This window comes from Lampris incognitus, chromosome 9 (assembly GCF_029633865.1).
Source record: "Lampris incognitus isolate fLamInc1 chromosome 9, fLamInc1.hap2, whole genome shotgun sequence".
NCBI classification, from domain to species: Eukaryota; Metazoa; Chordata; class Actinopteri; order Lampriformes; family Lampridae; genus Lampris; species Lampris incognitus.
In genome coordinates, this window is record NC_079219.1 from 14450618 (window position 1) to 14471998 (window position 21381).

The following is a 21381-nucleotide window of genomic DNA, read 5'->3' on the forward strand; positions in this document are numbered from 1 at the left end:
TGATGGACAGGTTGACGGACAAGATCAGGCAGGAGTCTCCATGGATGATAATGCTCGCGGATGACATTGTGATCTGTCGCGAGAGTAGGATGCAGGTTGAGGAGAGGTGGAGGTATGCACTGGAGAGAATAGGATGAAAGTCAGCAGGAGCAAGACGGAATACCTATGCATGAATGAGAGAGAGGACAGTGGAATGGTCAGGATGCAATGAGTGGAGGTGACGAAGGCATATGAGTTTAAATACTTGGGGTCAACTGTCCAAAGTAACGGGGAGTACAGGAGAGAGGTGAAGAAGAGAGTGCAGGCAGGGTGGAGTGGGTGAAGAAGGGTGTCAGGAGTGATTTGCGACAGAAGAGTACCAGCAAGAGTTAAAGGGAAGGTTTACAAGATGGTTGTGAGACCAGCTATATTATATGGTTTGGAGACAGTGGCACTGACGAAAAGACAGGAGGCAGAGCTGGAGGTGGCAGAGTTGAAGATGCTAAGATTTTCATTGGGAATGATGAAGAAGGACAGGATTAGGAATGATTATATTAGAGGGACTGCTCAAGTTGGATGGTTTGAAGACAAACCAAGAGAGGCAAGATTGAGATGGCTTGGACATGTGTGGAGGAGAGATGCTGGGTATATTGGGAGAAGGATGCTGAACATGGGGCTGCCAGGGAAGAGGAAAAGAGGAAGGCCAAAGAGGAGGTTTATGGCTGTGGTGAGGTAAGAAATGCAGTTGGGTGTGACAGAGGAAGACGCAGAAGACAAGAAGAAATGGAAATGGATGATCCGCTGTGGCGACCCCTAACAGGAGCAGCCGGAGGTAGTAGTAGAGGTGTGCCTCTTTGCTCAAAGCTATAGAGCCAACAGCAAACAAGGAATGACCAGTGAAATATATATACACCTTACTGAATAAGGAATTGTGCATGGATGTTGGACATATTCTTGGCCCCTCTGTGTAAAATGTGGCCCCTTTCTGGCCCCTGCTTTAGAAAAATCCTAGATCCGCCCCTGCATTTAGATCTATGGGAAAGACATTAGTCAATGGGGTTGGAAATTATGGTCGAAAGTGCACGTTCACTGACTATGATGGTCGTACATTAATTAGTGCGATATAAACTCGCAGTCTCTAAACGTTTCGCTCAACTAGAGACGGAGGACAATCTCCCATTTTTCGTTGTTAAAACTAGGTGGAAACAATTAGAGTTTAAAAAAAACTGCATTGCAAAACGAATCCAAAGTCTTTAGGGCAGTCCTTTGTGACATTCATTTAGGGCGATGACATGCAGAAGTCGTGTGCTTATAAACGCTGTCGGGCCTGAAGAGCGTACATTGTAGGATGGCTCAGCAGCGGTCACCCAAGAAAACGCCTTCGAAGTTTGTTGCGTTTGCGGTCAAACATATTCATCGGTTTACAAAAAACAACGACAATCTTTTACTAGGACATGATTCACCCGGCCGGCCGGACTACACATCTGCTTTGGAGGACATGAGTTAGATTTGGAGACGGCATTGGCTATATTTTAGCCAACACATCTTTCTTGTCCTGGGTTAAAAGTTTTAAACAAAGTCGATCTTGATTGCACCAGTCTTGCGAGATAAGCGCACATTCGATTAAACGGAATCAAATAATCTCACGTTGTCCGGGACATCCATTGTCAGTGTTTAAAAAGCTCGCTCCGTGTTACAGAGTGACTCGCAATATCTCCAGTTTGTTTCACTACGGAGGAGGAGGATGGGGAGAGAGAGAGAGAGAAGCGAGAGAGAGATCATTTCTGGTGAGGCGTGTCCTAGATTTCCAAAGCAGTAGGCGTATGATTGTTAGTGTTCGTAGTGTAGCAACTATGCATCATCCATCCATCCATTCTCTGACCCGCTCATCCTGCTCTCAGGGTCGCGGGGACGCTGGAGCCTGTTCTCGCATCTAAAATTCATTGGGAGGCGGAGATCTCAGATTGCCTGGTATCGCGAGACTATTCCATGTATTGCCAATCTGGTTAGTCGCCCCAAAGTTGAGGGTACTGAATTTAAAATCAAACATATGTTGCAAAATGAATGCTTCAAAATTATAATTTGCGCAAACGTAACCGGGATTGTTTTCGCATTCAGGTTGTTCACGAATGTCGTCCAGAGCGTGTTTTGTTTTTAGATTTTTTTATTTACCGACCGCAGCTTCTGCGCTCTGACGTGACGCGACTTTTACAAGGGATCCTGGGAAGCTCCTACGCGTGGCCCATCTGAGCTCGGTGTGGACCGGGAACCGCTTTCACCAGCTAACTCCACAGGTCTTGAAGTGCGAAAGTTAACCAGCTGAATAACTCTGCCTCTTCTCTGGGTAACCGGCAAGTACGACAGGCGTGCGCGTTTACAGGCGACCTATTCGAGCCAATTTATCGAACTCTTCGTTTCATTCATTCGAAAACGGCCGTTAGCCTTTAGCTAGCTGTAATTTAACGACACCCACGTCAGCTTAGCTGACGTTCGCCCGCCTCGGTTATTTTGCAAGCTAATTCTAACTTAGTTGGGCATGTGCAGGCGGTGTGTTTACTTTACATTTTTGTCGAATCTGTCTGTTTTGAGCGTTACCCGTAGCTACGCTCTTTTGTGGCCGGTCTAGGTTAGCTACCGGAGCTAGCCGGTTCGCTAAGTTAACCGGAACCCGAAGTTAGCCAAGATACACACACTGCGTTTAGACGGGGTGACTCGTGCTGACTGGTAACCTGAACGCCAACGTCTGGGTCGTTCCTTCCGAGGGGTTCGACTAAGTGCACACAGCCTTCACACGACCTTCACACAGGATAGCGTGTCAACAACAAGCTGGTCCCAATCCAGTGACTGAAAGTGGCTCCCCGGTTGGCTAGTTAACTCTAGTGTTAGGTTTTCAGAAGATCTAGAAGACGTGCTAATCATACGTACTCTGCAGCTCTTGCACAGCAAAGATTGCCAGTAGGTCTTTATTCTGAGCTAGTCGACAAGAAACGTTTTACATAACGAGTCTTTTAACTGCAAACAGTTTAACTGGCTTTCGGTTTAGTAGAATCTTTTAATTACACTGATAAACGAAGTTATTTCTTGGTGTGATTTTTAAAATCCTCAATTTTATGCTGTGCTCCAGGTCTGTTGGTGTCATGCCTGGCAAAAAGACTCCCAGTAAGAGGAAGCCAGAGAGAAACTTGGAGGATGAGAAAGAATCTAAGAAAGTGAAAGGTTTGGCATTCTCATTGAAGATTTGTTGAAAATGACATCCATGTGTTGGTCCTAATGTCCCGATACATCAATAGATCGGTCATGGCATAAACAATGAATGTGTCATGATTTCTAGCTCAATTTTGTTTGTATGCCAGTGTTCCACCGCAGTCATGGGAAAGAGACCGGGCAGGTTTTGGTGCTAGGCCAGGGCGATGTTGGACAGCTTGGTTTGGGAGAGGACATCATGGAGAGGAAAAAGCCGGCCTTGGTAACCTTACCGGAAGGAATTGTACAAGTCGCAGCTGGTGGCATGCACACTGTCTGCCTCACCGACAGTGGCAGTGTGAGTAAATTTCAATGTACCTTTTTAAACAAAGCTCTATTTATGCAGCACTTTTTGAAGAAAAAAAAGAATTCACAAGGTTCTTCACAATAAAATAAAGAAGGCACAATGTTGATGTTATACAAGAAAAGTTAGTGTGGCATAAGGTTTTTGGTTTGAACAGTGTTTTGGAAGGGAGCCATAAAGGTGCAGATAGGAATCCAATCCTTGGTCAGATTAAAGGGAATCTTTGCCCCTCATAATGTGCACATCCAGGAAGTACCAATGTTCTATATTGTGTTAAAACTTGAACCACTTTGGTGTTACTCATATCTACAGACACAGTGGTCTTTTCCTGTTCAGATAGCCTGTCCCGCAATTGCTACGTGTACCACCAGCAAGTGTTGCGCAAGGACACAACCTTCTAGACATGCTGCTACAGCTATAATGTTTTTTTTAATATGCCCACACTCTCTCTCGCTTGAAAAACAGTCAAGTTTATTTGTATAGCCCAAAATAACAAGGTAGTCCAGAATGGCTTTGCAATCAGTGCGGTATACAACACCCTCTTATCCGTGGACCCTGGACACAACTGAGGAAAAACGCCACACAACAAAATTTTATCAGGAAAAAAAAATGGGAGAAACCTCAGGAAGAGCAACAAAGCAGAGAAGGGATCCCTCTTCCGAGACAGACAGACATACAATAGGTCTTGAATGTACAGAATACACAAAAGGAATAGAATTATAATGTATCATAGGTTATGCACAGAGTGAGGTAATGTAGAATATATACAGTTCATGCATAGAATTAGCCAAGCAAATTTAAATGTACTGGGTAATAAAGATTGTAAGGCATATTTGGTGAATCTGACCATCCAAGACAACACCAGATAACCCCACAGATGCAGATAAGAGCCAGTGGGACACTGTGCCACAAAACCAGCTCTGCGTAGCCCTGCAGAGAGCATAGACTTCACATGCACACGAGGCAGACTCGGACACATCATTCACTCGATCCATTTGTTGTTATGGTTTATTTATTTAATGATTGAACTCGTGGAAACAGGGTTTCAGTTTCTGCTGGTGTTGTAGGACAGTTGTAACGTAGCACCACCAGTCGCTGAAGGTTCTCGGCGCCTCCAACTATTCCTTTCTCCTGCTTGCTGTTGCTGTCTGCAGTCATCACAGCAGCAGCCTCCACCTCTTTGTTGGATTTCTTAGGTGCTGTATTCTGGTTCATACAAGTATGGTTAAATGCTAGATTCTTCCAAAATGTCATCAGTCATCTAAAAGGTTTTCGCTGGAGGCAAGCCGAGATAATTTTGCTGTCTAAACTATTTCGGGTACAACAGCTGACTGTATTGCTGTAAATATGGCTGCTTTTCCAAGAGACACAGGATCCGCTCTCCACTGACTGAGAATCAAGATCGAAACATAGCTCTCCATTTCTCGGTAGTAGTTCTTCTGCCACATGGCAAAACATCGTTGGACCGCAGAAGTAAGCGCGGTTTCTACAGTTGGCTTCAGCAATACAGAGAACATTAGAAAGTCTGCTGGACGTTACAGGCATGGAAACCCTGTGACTTATAAATGTAGGTATGGTTGAAAATCAGTGTAGGTTATTTTTTTTTTTAATGGTCATTGTCCCAGCATGTTATTGAGTATGATTCACGAACACCAAGAACCTTTTGTGTAATCTGTTAAACGAAATATTTTTTTCATGGTTTGAAATAAGATTTCTCTTAAGTGAATGAAGGTGGATTGTCTTAAATGTTTATGGTCTGCAGAACAGGTGCAATCATGCTCTTCCAATACTTTCTGCTGTTTTTTGTGGTAGTGAAATGTTGGATAATTTTATCCAGCTGTTTGTATTTTTATTTTATTATTTTTACCGCATTATTGTAGAACTCCATAAAATGAGTATTCTGATTTGCCATCCTGTGTGAGTTAGTTGCCATTTTTGTGTTCATTTTGTAAAAACATCCAATTCACTGCGTCTTGTGACTTTCACATGTCCCGTTTTGAAAAATAAAAAGGAACATGAGCTGGACATAGATATGCACCAATAAATTGAAAAATTAGCCACTAATTTACACTACATGGCCATGGATACCCAAACATCACACCCATATGTGCTTGTTGAACATCTCATTCCAAAACCATGGACATTAATATGGAAGGGCCCCCCCCCCCTTTACTGCTATAACGGCCTCAATTCTTCTGGGCAGGCTTTCCACTAGGTTTTGGAATGTGGCTGTGGCAATTTGCTCCCATTCAGCCACAAGAGGGTTAGTAAGGTCGGGCACTGATGTAGGCCTGGCTCACTGTCGGCATTCCAATTCATCCCTAAGATGTTGGATGGGGTTGAGGTCAGGGCTCTGTGCAGGCCAGTCAAGCTCTTCCACATCAAACTCGGCAAATCGTGTCTTTATAGACCTCGCTTCATGCTGAAACAGGGAAGGGCCTTCCCCAAATTGCCACAAAGTTGGAAGTACAGAATTCTCTAGGATGTCATTGTATGCTGTAGCATTAAGATTTCCCTTCAACTTGAACTAAGGGGCCTAGCCCAAACCATGAAAAACAGCCCCAGAGCACTATTTCTCCTCCACCAAACTTAACAGTTGGCACTGCGCACTTGGACAGGTAGCATTCCTGACATCTGCCAAACCCAGATTGATCCGTCAGACTGCCAGATAGTGAAGCGTGATTCATCACTCTAGAGAACATGTTTCCACTGCCCCAGAGTGCAGCAGGGGTGTGGTTTACACCACTCCAGTCAGTGCTTAGTATTGTGATTGGTGATCTTGTGTGCGGCTGCTCAGCCTTGGAAACCCATTTCATGAAGGTCCTGATGAACAGTTCTTATGCTGACGTTGCTTCCAGAGACTGTTTGGAACTTGTTAGTGAGTGTTGCAACCAAGGACAGATGACTTTTACACACTAAGTGCTGCAGCACTCGGCAGTCTCGTTCTGTGAGCTTGTGTGGGTTACCTCTTCATGATTATACCGTTGTTGCTCCTAGACATTTCCATTTCACAATAACACCACTTGCGGTTGACTGGGGCAGTTCTAGCATGGCAGAAATTTGATGAACTGACTTGTGGCATCCTATGACAGTGCCATGCTGAAAGTAACTGAGCTCTTCAGTATGACCCAGTCTACTGCCAATCTTTGTCTATGAGGATTGCATTTCTGTATGCTTGATTTTATGTACCTGACAGCAGTGGGTGTGGCTGAAATGCCAAACCCACTAATTAAAAGGGGAGTCCATATACTTTTGGCCATGTAGTATATCCAGGTGTCTCCAAAGTAAAACAGTACCTTTGTGACCGCACTATAAGTTCAATTGTGTAAAAACCAAAATGTGCTTTCTCTCTCTAGATCTACACATTTGGTTGTAATGATGAGGGTGCCCTTGGTCGAGAGACGACAGAAGAGGGGACTGAGATGGTTCCAGGGAAGGTGATTTTGGAGGAGAAGGCTGTTCATGTGTCTGCTGGGGACAGCCACACAGCAGCACTCACAGAAAATGGAACGGTGTTCCTCTGGGGTTCCTACAGAGTAAGTACTACTGCAGCCAGCTAAGCTTGTGCTCTTCAGAGTGTGTTTGTGTTGTGTTGTGTGTATCTGCTAATGTTTCTATAAACAAACATTTGAAAAGATAAAAAAAAAAGAAATGATAATCAGTCACATTTTCATTAGGTTTTTAGTGATTATTTCCTTGCACACTTTACTATCTGATGAAAAGTAATGAAGAGAAACTGGATTATGGAAAATTTATAATGCTGTCTTTTGTCCTAGTCTTATTGAAATGCCTTAATAAGAGTTCTGTGTATCTTACACTTCACATTTTTAGGCCAGCATATTTTAACTTTTTTTTTTCTGTATTAGGATAACAATGGTGTTATTGGTCTTTTGGAACCCATGAAAAAGTGCACCCGTCCAGTCAAAGTCCCCATAAAAGAACGTGTTATAAAAATTGCATCAGGTAAGAAAGGATCTCCCTAAATGGCTCATCTTAACAGGTGCTTGGCACTCTGCATATTAATGTCCGTGTTTCCATGTCTTGCTTGAAAATGTTTTCACCAGGTAACGACCACATTGTAATGCTGACACTGGGAGGGGATCTCTATACATCAGGCAGTGGAGAGCAGGGGCAGCTAGGAAGGGTGCCTGAGTGGTTTACTGACAGAGGAGGGAGAAAAGGCCTTTGTAAGTAGCCTCAGCCCTGGTGGCACTAGAATGCTCAACTCAAAGACTTTCACATACACATTTGCTACCCACTACCATAGGTGTTAATAATAGATTCTATTGACTACTATTAGGTTGTCCCAAAACACAATGATATGGCTATCTGGCTATATGTAACTTTTTTTTTCTTTTTTTTTTTTAAGCCCGGTTGCTAATACCACAGGTGGTAAAAGTGAAGGGCAAAGTTCACTTCACAGATGTCTTCTGTGGGTCCCACTTTACTTTTGCTGTGTCCAAAGAGGGCTATGTGTATGGGTTCGGTCTGTCCAACTACTACCAGCTTGGTAAGTGTTACACAGTAGTGGTATTGTTTTCTTCACCTGTCTTTCTATTTTGATACTGTAGATTAGGGCTGTCACTATACCAACATTTTGAGCTTTTATATAATACTAGTTAAAATTTCAATATTCAATATCATTTTTGATACCACAGTAAAATATACAACCTCAAAATTCCACAAAGTTCAAAAACAATTTTACTTAACAATTTGATACTGAAATTGAAAAAGCATAGACTAAAGTTTTCTGTCCCACGATGGAGAATTTAAGGGTAAAGTGCATCCTCATATACTACCCACAGGTACAACTGTCAAGACTGTAGTAAATTAATGTCTGTCTGAGTTTAGAGCTCGTACTCTGGCTCGCTCTGCTGAATGCTGTTCAGTGCAATGATTTGTAATGCAGGCTGTTGAGTTGTAGGGAAGCAGAATCATCTTGAGGCTACAGTTTTCCACAATGATGTGAGCAGTGGGGGAATAAGAAGTTATCACTTTGCAACACAGTTGGGGAGTATGGACAGTATTTTAGGTACCATTTCCATTTAATGACATGAGCATTTCATGAACTGATCCTCAGATTAGCTGTTGTTTGTCATCCAAGTTTGTGTTGTTAATGGGCTTGTTGCACCCTGAATACTACTAAGACACATAATTGACAACACAGTGGTACCTCTCATTGTAACTGTCCTGAAAATGCTGCTTAGAATTTCTTACAAAAATGTTCATTTGCTCCCAAGTTTTTTTTTAGACTTAACTGGGGAACCTATTGGGCAGTAGCATGTTTCAAAGTCATATGCCTTTGAATTGATTAACAGAACAAAAAAAAGTTGCCGAAAGCAAGATTTTACAATGCTTATGTTATTGGTTAGGACTTCTTGTTGGCCTGTCAGTTTCAGTTAAAACTCGCATGTTAACTAGAAATGTAAGTCCTTCAATTCTAGTAATTACTACTACTTCTTTTGGCGGCTCCCGTTAGGGGTCGCCACAGCGGATCATCCATTTCCATTTCTTTCTGTCCTCTGCATCTTTCTCTGTCACACCAGCCACCTGCATGTCCTGCCTCACCACATCCATAAACTTCCTCTTTGGCCTTCCTCTTTTCCTCTTCCCTGGCAGCTCCATGTTCAGCATCCTTCTCCCAATATACCCAGCATCTCTTCTCCGCACATGTTCAAGCCATCTCAATCTTGCCTCTCTTGCTTTGTCTTCAAACCGTCCAACCTGAGCTGTCCCTCTGATATAATCATTACTAATCCTGTCCTTCTTCATCACTCCCAATGAAAATATTAGCATCTTCAACTCTGCCACCTCCAGCTCTGCCTCCTGTCTTTTCGTCAGTGCCGCTGTCTCCAAACCATATAACATAGCTGGTCTCACAACCATCTTGTAAACCTTCCCTTTAACTCTTGCTGGTACCTTTCTGTCGCAAATCACTCCTGACACTCTTCTCCACCCACTCCACCCTGCCTGCACTCTGTTCTTCACCTCTCTTCTGCACTCCCCGTTACTTTGGACAGTTGACCCCAAGTATTTAAACCCATACGCCTTTGTCCCCTCCACTCCTTGCATCCTTGCCATTCCACTGTCCTCTCTCTTATTCACATATAGATAGGTATTCCGTCTTGCTCCTTCTTTCATTCCTCTTCTCTCAGTGTATACCTCCACCCCCCCAAGGCTCTCCTCAACCTGCACCCTACTCTCACTACAGATCACAGTCAGTACGTTTACATGACACTTAAAAAATCGAATTATTGCGTTAGTCCGACTAAAACCGGATTTTTAAAATGCATGTAAACATGTTAGCTCGACTGAAATCGAAGTTGTAATAGTCGGACTAACACACCCAGATAATGCGATTGGAAGTCGATTTACTTCTGCATGTATACACCTTAGTCGGACTGGAGCTGGTCGAGGCGATCTGCGTACGCACTAACTTTCCGCGCGCCAAGTCTGACCCGGAAGTCGAACAGTGTAAACCGAAGAAGAGTGGGACACAAGAAGAGGAAGCCAGTAACTGCAAACATGGCGAAAACAAAGAGAGCTCATTTTTGGATGGATGAAGAGACGGAGTATATGCTTACTCAGTTGAAAGAGCTGAACATTTTAAAATGCATGGAAGGGAGGAAGACAAGAAATGGCGACTTATTCAAAAAAGTAGCCGAGCAGATGGTCGGGGCAGGGTTTAAAACGACGCCGGAGCAGATCTGCGTTCGGTGAAAGCACCTTAAACAGGCGTACTACAACACCAAAAAAAATAACTCTACCAGTACCGGTAATGGCCCAATACAAACAAGCTGAAAGAGTGCATATCGCCACCTATCGTAGCGGAGCCCACATGACTCCCTCAGTAAATCGATTTCCCTCCCGCACATGTATACTGGGACTAAAGTCAGTAGTCGGACTAATGAACTAATCGAGCTATAACCATAGCTCGACTAAACTGTGCATGTAAACGTACTGAGTGTCACCCGCAAACATCATAGTCCACGGAGACTCTTAAAGCATGCCGGGACTGTATTGGGACAGTGAGAGGTTAAATATAGTTGTGAAGAGGTAAGCCAGCTGGTCGGAGCATTCCTGGAGGACCCGACCAGGTATGCCGTCCAGTCCGGCAGCCTTCCGTTTGTTCACTTTGCACAGTGATTCTCTGACCTCTGCGATCAATAGTGAGCACCTGGTTTTCTGGATGGGCGGGGATTTTTGTGGCTGGGTCAGTATTGTCCTTGTCGAAGCAGGCGTAGAAATGATTCAGCTCATCTGGGAGGGAGGCATCATAGACAGTAGGACCACTGTTGGCGCTTTGTAGTCTGCGATAGACTGAATGCCTTTCCACATTCGCCAGGGATTGGAGTTATTATGAAAGTGGTCCTCTATTCATAGGGAATAGTTACATTTGACTGTTCTGATGCCCTTTTTGTGGTTGGATCTGGCTGTGCTTTAGGCCTTGCAGTTACCTGACTTGAACGCTGCATCCCGGGCTTTCAGCAGCTGTCGGACCTCACTGGTAATCCAGGGTTTCTGGTTTGGAAAGGTGCGGATTGATTTTTTTGTTGTGACACTCTCAGTGCAAAAGTTCATGTAGGATAGCACAGCAGATGTCTGTTCATTAATGTCTATATGGGAGCCATGGGTGGCTGAATGTGCAAAAATACTCCAGTCTGTGTTGTCAAAACAGTCCTGGAGTTCAGAGACTGCTCCTTCCGGCCAGACAGTGATTGTCTTTACTGCTGGCTTTATCCGTTTTATGAGGGCTTTTATTTGTAGGCTGGGACCAGGAACAGGCAGAGGTGGTCAGACTGCCCCAGGTGGGGGCAGGGAGTAGCCTTGTATGAGTCCTTAATGTTAGTATAGAGAAGGTCCAGGGTGTTTTGTCCCCTAGTGGGGCATGAGACATGTTGATGTAATTTGGGCAATACAGCCCTGAGGTTAGCCCGATTAAAATCACCACCTATGATAAAGGCATTGTCCGGGTATTTGGTCTGTTGTCTGCTGAATGGCACATTGTAGCTGCATAAGTGCTTCCTTAGCATTAGCATGTGGGGGGATATACACAGCAGTGATGGTAATGGCCATTAGCTCCCTAGGCAGGTAAAAAAGCCTGAATCATAAGAAGCTAGAGATCAGCAGAGCAATGCCTTTCAATGACCTTTATATTGTCGCACCAAGAGTTGACATAAATACTCAAATTTCCTCCGCGGATCTTGCCGGAGTCCGCTGTCATGTCGGCATGGAAGGCTGTGCGGTCCGCTAGCTCAACAGCCAAATTGGTTATGTTGCTGTTGAGCCAAATCTCCGTAAACATCAGCAGACAGCAGTTCTCCAGCCTTTTCTGAGAGGATAGCCTGAGTCTTATCTTGTCCATTTTGTTGGCTAACGATTGGACATTAGCCATGAAGATGCTGGGGAGGGAAACTTTGAAGGAAGCGCTACTTAGCTTTGCATATATCCCGCCTCACTTCCCCCTTGTCTGTTTGCATTGCCGACGGGGGCAGCATTTCCACTGCGAGAACGGTGAGCGGATATCGAGTGGTAAATTGTCCGTGATGGTAGAGGGAAGTGAGTAATCCGTTCTGACGTTTAAAAGTTCCTGGCGGCTATAGAAGATTGCATAACCTACACTTGTAAATAAACTTAAAACTAACATAAAAAACAAAGAAAACCTAGCAATGAACAGGGAGCCACAGTAGCCACTGCGTCCAGCATGCCGCCATCTTTGATCACAACCCATCGTCCTTTACAGTTTTTTGCCATCGTTCTGTCCCGGGGGGAATCGAATTCTGATTTTTGTCGTCTTACCATGGCAATGATCGAATACTTTGAAGCATTCAGGTCAGCCCTAGACAATAGAGACTTTTTATGCGGTCATGTTAGTGTCCAACAACCTCTGTTTTAATCCATCCAGGGACTGATAGCATCAAGACGTGTTTTACCCCTGTGAAACTGAGTTGCTTCAAGAACTCGACCACCTCCTGGGTGGGCTTCTCAGGAGGACAGCACCACACACTCTGCCTTGATGCTGAAGGTAGGCTGCAGCTGACAGAGAATATATTCAATTCATTAATCATTACATATTATTTTACCATACTCCAGATTTAGCATTTACACTAAATGCTGATTCAGTTAACAGGCCATAGACCAACGCACACTGATAATGGTTGTAACACTACTATTCCATCACATGAACAAGCTCATCCATCAGAAAATGCTCTCATGAATTCTCAGGCTACAGGCAGAAGCATTTGTTTATTGACCTACACTAGCTGTTGCAGGGTTTAACAACATCTGGGCAACTTCCATTGTTACTGATTTGCAAAATTAGGCCACAACACCACAAGAAAGTTGGGAGGATGTTTCTAGACCCTCACCCTGATAGTCTTTTCACAAACTTGACCCATCTGTAATAGAGTTGGGGAATGGTGTATGTTTAGGCATAGTGTGTACATACCACCACGCTGTACTGCCATCTAATATCATTTCATCTAGACTTAGAACTTTATTCTTCTGGTTAGAATGGAAGGGTCATGTGGTCATGACTCTTGCATTCTACAGTAATAATATACATTCTATTACTACAATCAGGGGTTGACATTCAGGTAATTTTTCCATTGGCCATCTGGGCCAGTGGAAATCAAACTGCTGGCCCATCACAAATCCCATTTTGATGCTGCCAATTTAGCATTCTCATTTAGATATGTCTAAACAACAACTTGTAATGACTATTACTGTATAATGACAATCAACAGAGAATGATGCGCATGTTCTATATCAATTATAGATGTTTTTTCTATTACATTTTATTGCTAGGTACCAAACAAAGCAGGCTTACATGACCAAGTACTGTTGGCTATTTTATATGTTGGGTTCCAAAGGGCATACTTTGTCTACTCGAATCTGTATCTTCATGTTACATAATAGGACTAAGCCAAACTATTGTATTTTGAAATTTGCAAATCTGTTGGTTTAATGTTTAAATATTAGCTTGATTTTTTTATTTTATTTTTTACATGGTCTCAATCAACAATCAAGCTAATCAATTCATGCACAGGTGATGAAATATTTATGTTGTGCATGTATAACATGATGATCTCAATATTGGGCAAATGGAAAAACACACATGTGCGTGTGCACACAGAATTCCCAAAGGGGAGGCAATCCAGAAAGACTTGATAGAATCCTTTTGTCGGTGACCTTTCACTTCTGTAGCCTCATTCTTCTAACTTTTCAGCATAAGCAGGAAAATCCGCATATTTTACAGAACAACCCATCTTTAGCCACGTCATGCACGAACTGTGGCCATCATTTTGGCCAGTGAGGCTTTCTTTGCCTTATTTTTGTCATTTTCTGTTTCCCGCGAGTCTTCATCCAATGCTTTCTCTTTTTTTCCTTCGCTCCTGGCCAGCAGATGGAGGCTTAAGAAACATAGCTTTGCATGTGTGAGAACAGAAAGCTAGCTAACCATATACAAAGGGTACTGATTTGTGCACTGTGCCTGCTCATCTTAAGACCCTCTGTGAACCCACTGAAAGAGCAAGACAGTGCATGTCATGTCTTGTGCAACTGGATTGTCAGCAATCTTGCACATTTAACTGCAAAAGGTATTTATCAAAAAGACAGTCATAAATGTCAACTCATTTCACAGTCAAAAATATATTTTTATTTTTGTTTCTTTTTATGGCAAAATGGGCCTCTGAAAATCGATAATTACTAGCCCAGAGGTCTGAGAATACACTGTCTTGCCAGCAGGCACATAGAATTATCAAGCCCTGTACAGTTTAAGATGGACTATTATTTCTAGTCAAAACAAAGTGATTGCTCAAGGATCACTGACCTAAATTCTGACGAGATTAACTTAATTGAATAACAGGAACGCAGTTAAAAAATAAATGTCAACTGCCTAATATCTGAGGTCGTGTCATAATTCTGAATGAAAATCAGTGGGACATAGTGGACAAAACGTGATGAGCATCTCAAATGAACTAGTACAAATGCCCTCCAATAACAAATAGGAACATCAACAAGCTTTGGATTTACAAATATATCGAGTCTACCCAGTGATTGATTGATGTTATTTATTTATTTATTTATTTTGAGGAAGAGAATTTGAGATGCACCAAGGGTAGAAGTATACTTTCTAAGACCTGGTTTTAACAAGTGTAACAGTTGGATTATCGCGTAAAGAATAATAATGCTTCTCAAAGCTGTCTCTTGACCGATTTTCAAGTAAACACAACATTAACCAAGCTTTTCAGACCAGAAGAGCTATGGCTGAGACAGATGAAAATCTAGTGCTAGATCCTTAACAACTAACAGACCTAGAGAACCGTTCACAAGAGTCCAGACACCATGAATATTGCTGCTAGAGTGTCATGGATTGATGATTGTTTGAATGATTTGATTTGATTGACAATACTAGCAACATTGAACATTTGATTAACAATCTACTTCATTAATTTTGCATAGCCGTACTCATTTCAGCACTTTTTGGTGGATGTTTTTGGGAAGTAAGATTAGCATTTTTCTAATGGTTACACTATAGTGTCCAAGTCATGTCTCAGCTATAAGTTTGGTCACAAAGCTGTAGGGCATTCACCACTGCTGCATTTTAGTAGTCAACTACTCCCAAAAAGTACCAAAGTAGTCAATTAATTGCAGGAGATGTATCTTTTTTTTCACCCAATAGCAACGGTCAACTCTGGTCAAAAAGGTCTCAAATAAACCAGTAAAGGGTTAACTAATGTAGGCTGGAGAAACATGGGGGTAGATGAAATAGAGTTCTCAACTGGCTCTGAGAGGCTGTTTACATATGAGCCACAATCTGATTGGACTAAACTTCCAGCAAGCTTGTCTGAGCTGGAGATACTGTTTGACTGCAGTAACAACATGACCGCCTTTTCTGTTTAATTGGTGACCGTGTTAACTGGTGACTTTCAGCCGAGTGCATCGATGGTTGTCGTGAGGGCAGCCATTGAAAATCTTAAAAGCCTTAAATTATCTTAAATTGAATGTTCAATACAATACATATTTGTCTGGTCCTTTTTGTCCTACATTATGTAAATTAAACGGTGTCGCCAACAAGAAGCATTCACATTTCTTGAAGTTAATTTGTGGGGAAAAACATTGATTAGCAGAGCAGCTAGCATCTGAGGAATTTGACATTATAGAAGAAAGAAGAAAGCCAATTATTTTGTCATTGTACAGGTTACAATGAAATCTGTCTTCTGCATTTAACCCATCCTATTGTATAGGAGCAGTGGGCAGCTGCAGTGCCCAGGAACCAATTTCAGGTCTTCTTTCCATTGCCTTGGTCAGGGGCACAGACAGGAGTATTAACCCTAACATGTGTGTCTCCACCCCTCCCCCTTTTTTTCCCCCCTCCCCAATTGTATCTGGCCAATTATCCTACTCTTCTGAGCTGTGCTGGTCGTGCTCCACCCCCTCTACCAATCTGAGGAGGGCTGCAGACTACCACATCTCCTCTTCTTTTCACCTGACAGTGAGGAGTTACGCCAGAGGGACGTAGCGCGTGGGAGGATCTCGCTATTCCCCCCAGTTCCCCTTGAACAGGCACCCCGACCAACAAGAGGAGGGCACTAGTGTAGGGACTGGGACACACACCTACATCCGGCTTCCCGCCCGCGGACACGCCCAATTGTCTGTAGAGACTCCTGACCAAGCCAGAGGTAACACGGGGATTCGATCCGGCGATCCCTGCGTTGGTAGGCAACGGAATAGACTGCTATGCTACCCGGATGCCCCTAACATGCATGTCTTTTTGATGGTGGGAGGAAACCCACGCAGACACAGGGAGAATATTCAAACTCCACACCGAAAGGACCTGAGACAGCCTGGGTTTCGAACCCAGGACCTTCTTGCTTTGAGGCAACAGGGCTGGGCCACCGTGCCACCATAACGTTACAGATTAGATGATTGAATATGAGTCACTCTGTGATTGAGGTTAATGGTATAAGATACTGCTGCACTGCTAGCTGTGAGTTGTTTCCCACATTATAAGAAATGCTGTGAGAGGTGAATGAGTCTTGCTGAGCACAATTTAACTTACCTAAATTGTTAACGTAGATATTAAACACATGAGTGTGTATTTAAAACCGATTAAAGTAAATTTAAAGGTTTTTAGGAGGACACAAGTGGTTCTGTTCGTGTTTGACAGCTACCATCACTAAAGTCACCAGTTAACATGGTCACTCGTTAGCTTGAAACACAGGGATAGCGCGAGTCCTTCCTTCTCCAAATACCTTACATTCTGTTTATTTAACATGGCATAACGTAGATGGCATAGAAAAACGACTGGTCAGACAAATCTATGTTCATCAATAACCAAAGTTATGTCCGGCTTCGGTCGTTAGGCCATCTCAAAAGCTCTAAATAGCCTATTATGATGCACTATGATTACATGCTCAAACAGTTTGAAATACAAGATCAACTTCAGATATAACTTGTGAAACTACTGTAGCAATCTCACCAATAAAGACAAATATCCACAGGTGGCAGAAAGTTTACTAATATGTTGGTTTAATGACACAAACATTATTGATAGTGACTGACATATTGACACTGAGCTGTCCGAACACATTCAGATTAACATACATTTTACTCAAACGCTTAGCGTAAAGAGAAAAATACACAGCACCCCCAGCTGCACATCTGCTGTAGGTGCATTGCCACTGCTTGGTTACTGCACCGTGCCCAAACCAAAGATGAAGGGTACAACTATGCACAGTGTTGACTAATGGTTTTGATAGTCGACTGTTCTGTGAACCTATAAAGCTGTAACTTCTTTAACTCAGACTTCATTTTACTATATTTGTCTTGTCCTATATATTTTGTCAGGATTCATAATATCAGGGGTCTGAGACCCATTCAAATCTTTAACTGTGTGGCAAGTCTGTTGCTACAAGAGGGTTTGGACAGAGGCAGATGTCATTAAAATCACGTGTGTGTGTGTGTGTGTGTATATATATATATATATATATATATATATATATATATATATATGCAGACCATACACAGAGTAGACAGTCCCACACAGATCTCACAGGCCTGGGGAGCTTTCCCCACTCTTCCCTGGCATACCTCGCACCCCTCCTTTCCATTTCCAGCCCTGCTCCCTTTCGGCAGTGGCCATGCCAGGCGCACCATGCTGCCTGTGGCACACGCGGAAACTCCCTGCCCACGACCTAGCACTCCCTCACGTTGTTGGTCAGCTCCGGCTCGTCCTCTCTCTCCGTGCACGCCAGGCTGCCGTTAAGATCCCTCGTCTGTCTGTATTCGCCTCTGCCCAGGGTGGTGGTAAGGCTCTGGCTGGTATGGTGGTCCAAGTATCTGCTTGGCGGTGGCTCAGTGGAGAGGATAAAGGCTTTGCAATCAGGCCAACTCGCCTCAGGTGTGTCCTCCCTGCTGGCTTTATTGAACCCCACCCCCACTGCCACAAACTTCAACAACAACTTGGAATCATACTCATTGTTCTTTGTGTTTTTCTTCTTCAGAGAAAACCAAGGCATCGGTTTAATCTTTGACTGACTGTTTTTTGTTTTGTTTTTTTGGATTGACTAGACTTGCCTTTGGTCCTGTCTATGACAATAAAACTGTATCTGGATTTTTATCTTTAGGACAAGTCTACAGCCTTGGCAGGGCAGAGTATGGCCGTTTGGGCCTAGGCCAAGGCGCTGAGGAGAAGAGCAAGCCCACACTTGTTGCTGGGTTGGAGCTGGCTAATGGAGTGAATTGTGGTGCGTCTGTTAGCTATGCTGTTACTAGAGAAGGTAAGAACAAATGCAACATGTTTCGTTGAAGTCTGTTCAGTGAAAAGTAGTTTTGGTTGAAGTTTTGTAACTGGAGTAGTGGAACTTTTATATTGCATTACCAAACTCAAGCACTACTGAGTCTGTCGTAAATATCCATTTTGACACAAAAGAAAGTTTCATCAGGTTTTGTGTTGGTACTTCAGATACTTTATACAACCTGTCCCTGTGTTATGATTTTGCTGTCAAGAGCTCATCATTAATGAAAGGATGCACATTCCAATAATTGCTGGCTGCATCTACTTCAGGGTCTCTGTATGCCTGGGGAATGGGCACCAACCTCCAACTTGGCACAGGGGAGGAAGATGATGAGTGGACTCCTGTTAAAATGACGGGCAAGCAGCTCGAGAACCGCACAGTACTAATGGTATCCAGTGGAGGTCAACATACAGTCCTCTTGGTCAAAGACAAACAAGAGAGCTGATATCCTCCTCATGGTCAGGGGTTGATGCGTAATGTGTTGGACTGTTGCCATCGAGGGTTCTTTGTGAAGATACCTTTATCTGTGGGGAGAGGCTTAGCCTTAATATTACTTTCTGTGCTGAGCCAGGCAAGCCTTAAAGGTGCAAGGCAGTGGAGGAAAAGGGGAGATTAGGCCCCATTTTAGAAGAGCTCTCTACTCAGAATGGGGGGGGGGGGAATGTCCTCAGATGTTTTCTGTAGCTCATTACTTAAAAAGAGAGACTTATTTTTTTAAATCAAGCTGTATGTGGATGTTTTTTTTTAAAGTATGAGGGTGTGTGTGCATAAGGGAAATAATGGGCAAGCCTTTGTGTGAAATTCTGTGCCACTACCTTTGCAAAGGTTTCCATTTGCTTTGAAGAAATAAAAGTCCATCTCTACGTTGTTTAAAATGATTTAACTCAAGGACCCTTTTTTTTTTTGTCTGAATTTGTATTTAGCTTTAGCATAAAAAAACTGGTACTGTTTGGACATTAAAGCACCATTTCATACAGTAACACGCTGTTTTTGTTTGCCCTATCTGAATAAAGATAAAATTTTAATTATTTGAACTATCTTGTTACTTAATGCTTTGCAGTATCCCCAATCCAGTTAACAGTATGCAGTACTCACAGTATTCCACGGATAGCATGCCTGCCGGGGGGGAAACCCACCCAAAAGCAAAATTCACTTGATTGCACTAATCTATGAGAGTTTGTTGAAGGTAAATTTTGCTGACAGATAAAATTAACAATAAATGCCAAGACTGTAGATTCAGTTAATAAAGGTTCTCTTGTCTGTGAATGAAAGAAAACACAAAGTGTCCCATGTGTTTCGAGATTTGCTCTAGCTCATGCTTTTTGAAATTTCATTGAAATAACCTTTGTCAGATTGTTTAAAGCAGCGGTAAACAGGAGTTTTAAAGAAATTAACATAGTGTGACAAGATGATGTGGCGAACTCATTTCTGAAAGCTTTATATTCATGCTTGGGTTGGAGACAGCATGACCATAGAAACAAGGCCCTGCTGGATATATCAGGGTCGTATGGTAGTTGCGTGTCATCTTGGCTGTTAATCCACCTGGATGTGAGTGAGTCCATCTGATCAGTATAGCAATTTTCATTCGCTTGCTTGAGGGCTGACACCATACCGGATCTGGATATGTGCTGTTGGCTAATCCAAGGAGCGAGACCAAAGACACCCCCACCCCCCCAGTGTCAAACCCTGAGCTCTGGACAGACGTCAGAGGTAAAAGAAGAGGCAGATACAACAAGCAAAGTTCCACTAATAGAATAATAAACCTGTAGGGGTCCGCGGTGGTGTAGCGGTCTAAGCGTCGGCTTTGTGTCGATGCAGTTGCCCACTGGAGACCGGGGTTCGCGCCCCGGTCTCGTCAGATCCGACAATGGCCGGACTCGATGAAGCAGCAATCATTGGCAACGCCGTCTTTGGGAGGGGGGCGGAGTCGGCTTGTGTTCGTCACGTGAATGCGTCTCTGTGTGTGTCGGAAAAAACAGTGGTTCGGCCTGGAGTCGCCTTGTCACGGAAGTGGCGAGGCGTCTCCTTCGAGACTGCCGGCCGGAGAGATGCAGTTGGCGAACGCACGCAGTACGAGGGTGGGTGTTTGAATTAAAATAGGGATCGATTGGCCACTAAATTGGGAGAAAAATCAAAAATAAATTTATATAAAAAAAGAATAATAAACCTGTTCTCCAGCCGATCCTCTGTTGAGACATTAGTGGAACTTTGCTTTAATTATTAATTATTTTTAATTGTTTTAATTGTTTTAACTTTGCATAAAAGAAGAATATAGGAAGGCTGAATGCAGATGGAAAAAAACTACTCTTGAAGTTCATCGACTCCATATGAAGGAGTTATCTAAATTGAATCAAACTATTAAAGAGTCAAGAATTGCTTACTTCTCTGACTTGATTGAGAGTAATAAACATAACCCTAGGTTTCTGTTTAGTACTATCAATCAGCTTGTGACTCCCTCTCTTCCTACCATTTCTGCCTGTTCTGCTAATGACTGAAAATTTCTTGTCTTTCTTTGTTGACAAGATCGATGGTCTAAGGTCCAATTTTACCCCCACTGCCCCCCCGCCCCTTTCAGCCATCCGATTTAATGTCGGAATTTGCTCCTGCATCTCTACAGTTCATGTAGATCTTGTGCGTCACTCCTCCAGTCCCTGTGATATGGGAGGGTTTCCGTGCAACGTCATCACAGAGATGCGTGCGCAACTAGGGGGCAGAAAGCAGCTACAGCACAGAGATTTCAACCAAGATAGAGCTCAGATACAGCAGAGATGACACGCAGTTGTTGTGCAATAAACTGCACAAACCGCCAAAAGGATGGGAGGTAAATATTCAACATTTTCATTGTTGAACCGCTTTGGTAGCTCTCAAAAGATGCATCTCATAATCTTTTGAGAGCTACCAAAGCGATTTTGCCCCTTGGCTGCGCACGCACCCAGTAATGTTTGTAAACAGGAAATCTGTCAATAGTTTCGACAAAATTTTTTAAATCCATCCTCCCTGGTTTAGGTCCCAGCCTGCTCTCTATCAACAACTGTTCACTCACATCCGGGTCTG

At 43.2% G+C, this 21381-nt stretch overlaps 1 protein-coding gene across 3 annotated transcripts; it reads left to right on the forward strand.

Annotated features, from left to right (window-relative positions):
• The first annotated feature begins 2000 nt into the window (after positions 1-2000).
• On the forward strand, positions 2001-19571 carry rcc1 (regulator of chromosome condensation 1). 3 transcript variants are annotated; one of them, XM_056286595.1, is made up of 10 exons: positions 2001-2334; positions 3104-3195; positions 3333-3520; positions 6883-7062; positions 7393-7489; positions 7591-7713; positions 7896-8036; positions 12432-12551; positions 18157-18309; positions 18597-19571. In XM_056286595.1, the coding sequence occupies exons 2-10, from the start codon at positions 3117-3119 to the stop codon at positions 18770-18772; spliced, it is 1257 nt and encodes a 418-aa protein (XP_056142570.1). In that variant the 5' UTR covers positions 2001-2334; positions 3104-3116; the 3' UTR covers positions 18773-19571. The 3 variants fall into 3 exon arrangements, with proteins under 3 accessions (XP_056142570.1, XP_056142568.1, XP_056142569.1); XM_056286593.1 differs by having other exon boundaries at positions 2001-2330; XM_056286594.1 differs by having other exon boundaries at positions 2001-2273.
• Positions 19572-21381: the final 1810 nt, after the last annotated feature.

Coding starts and splice junctions, on each gene's coding strand:
- rcc1 (XM_056286595.1), top strand. CDS start 3,117: ATGCCTGGCAAAAAGACTCCCAGTAAGAGGAAGCCAGAGAGAAACTTG. Junction 7,063..7,392: donor TCCTCTGGGGTTCCTACAGA/GTAAGTACTACT, acceptor TTTCTGTATTAG/GATAACAATGGTGTTATTGG. Junction 8,037..12,431: donor GTCCAACTACTACCAGCTTG/GTAAGTGTTACA, acceptor TAATCCATCCAG/GGACTGATAGCATCAAGACG.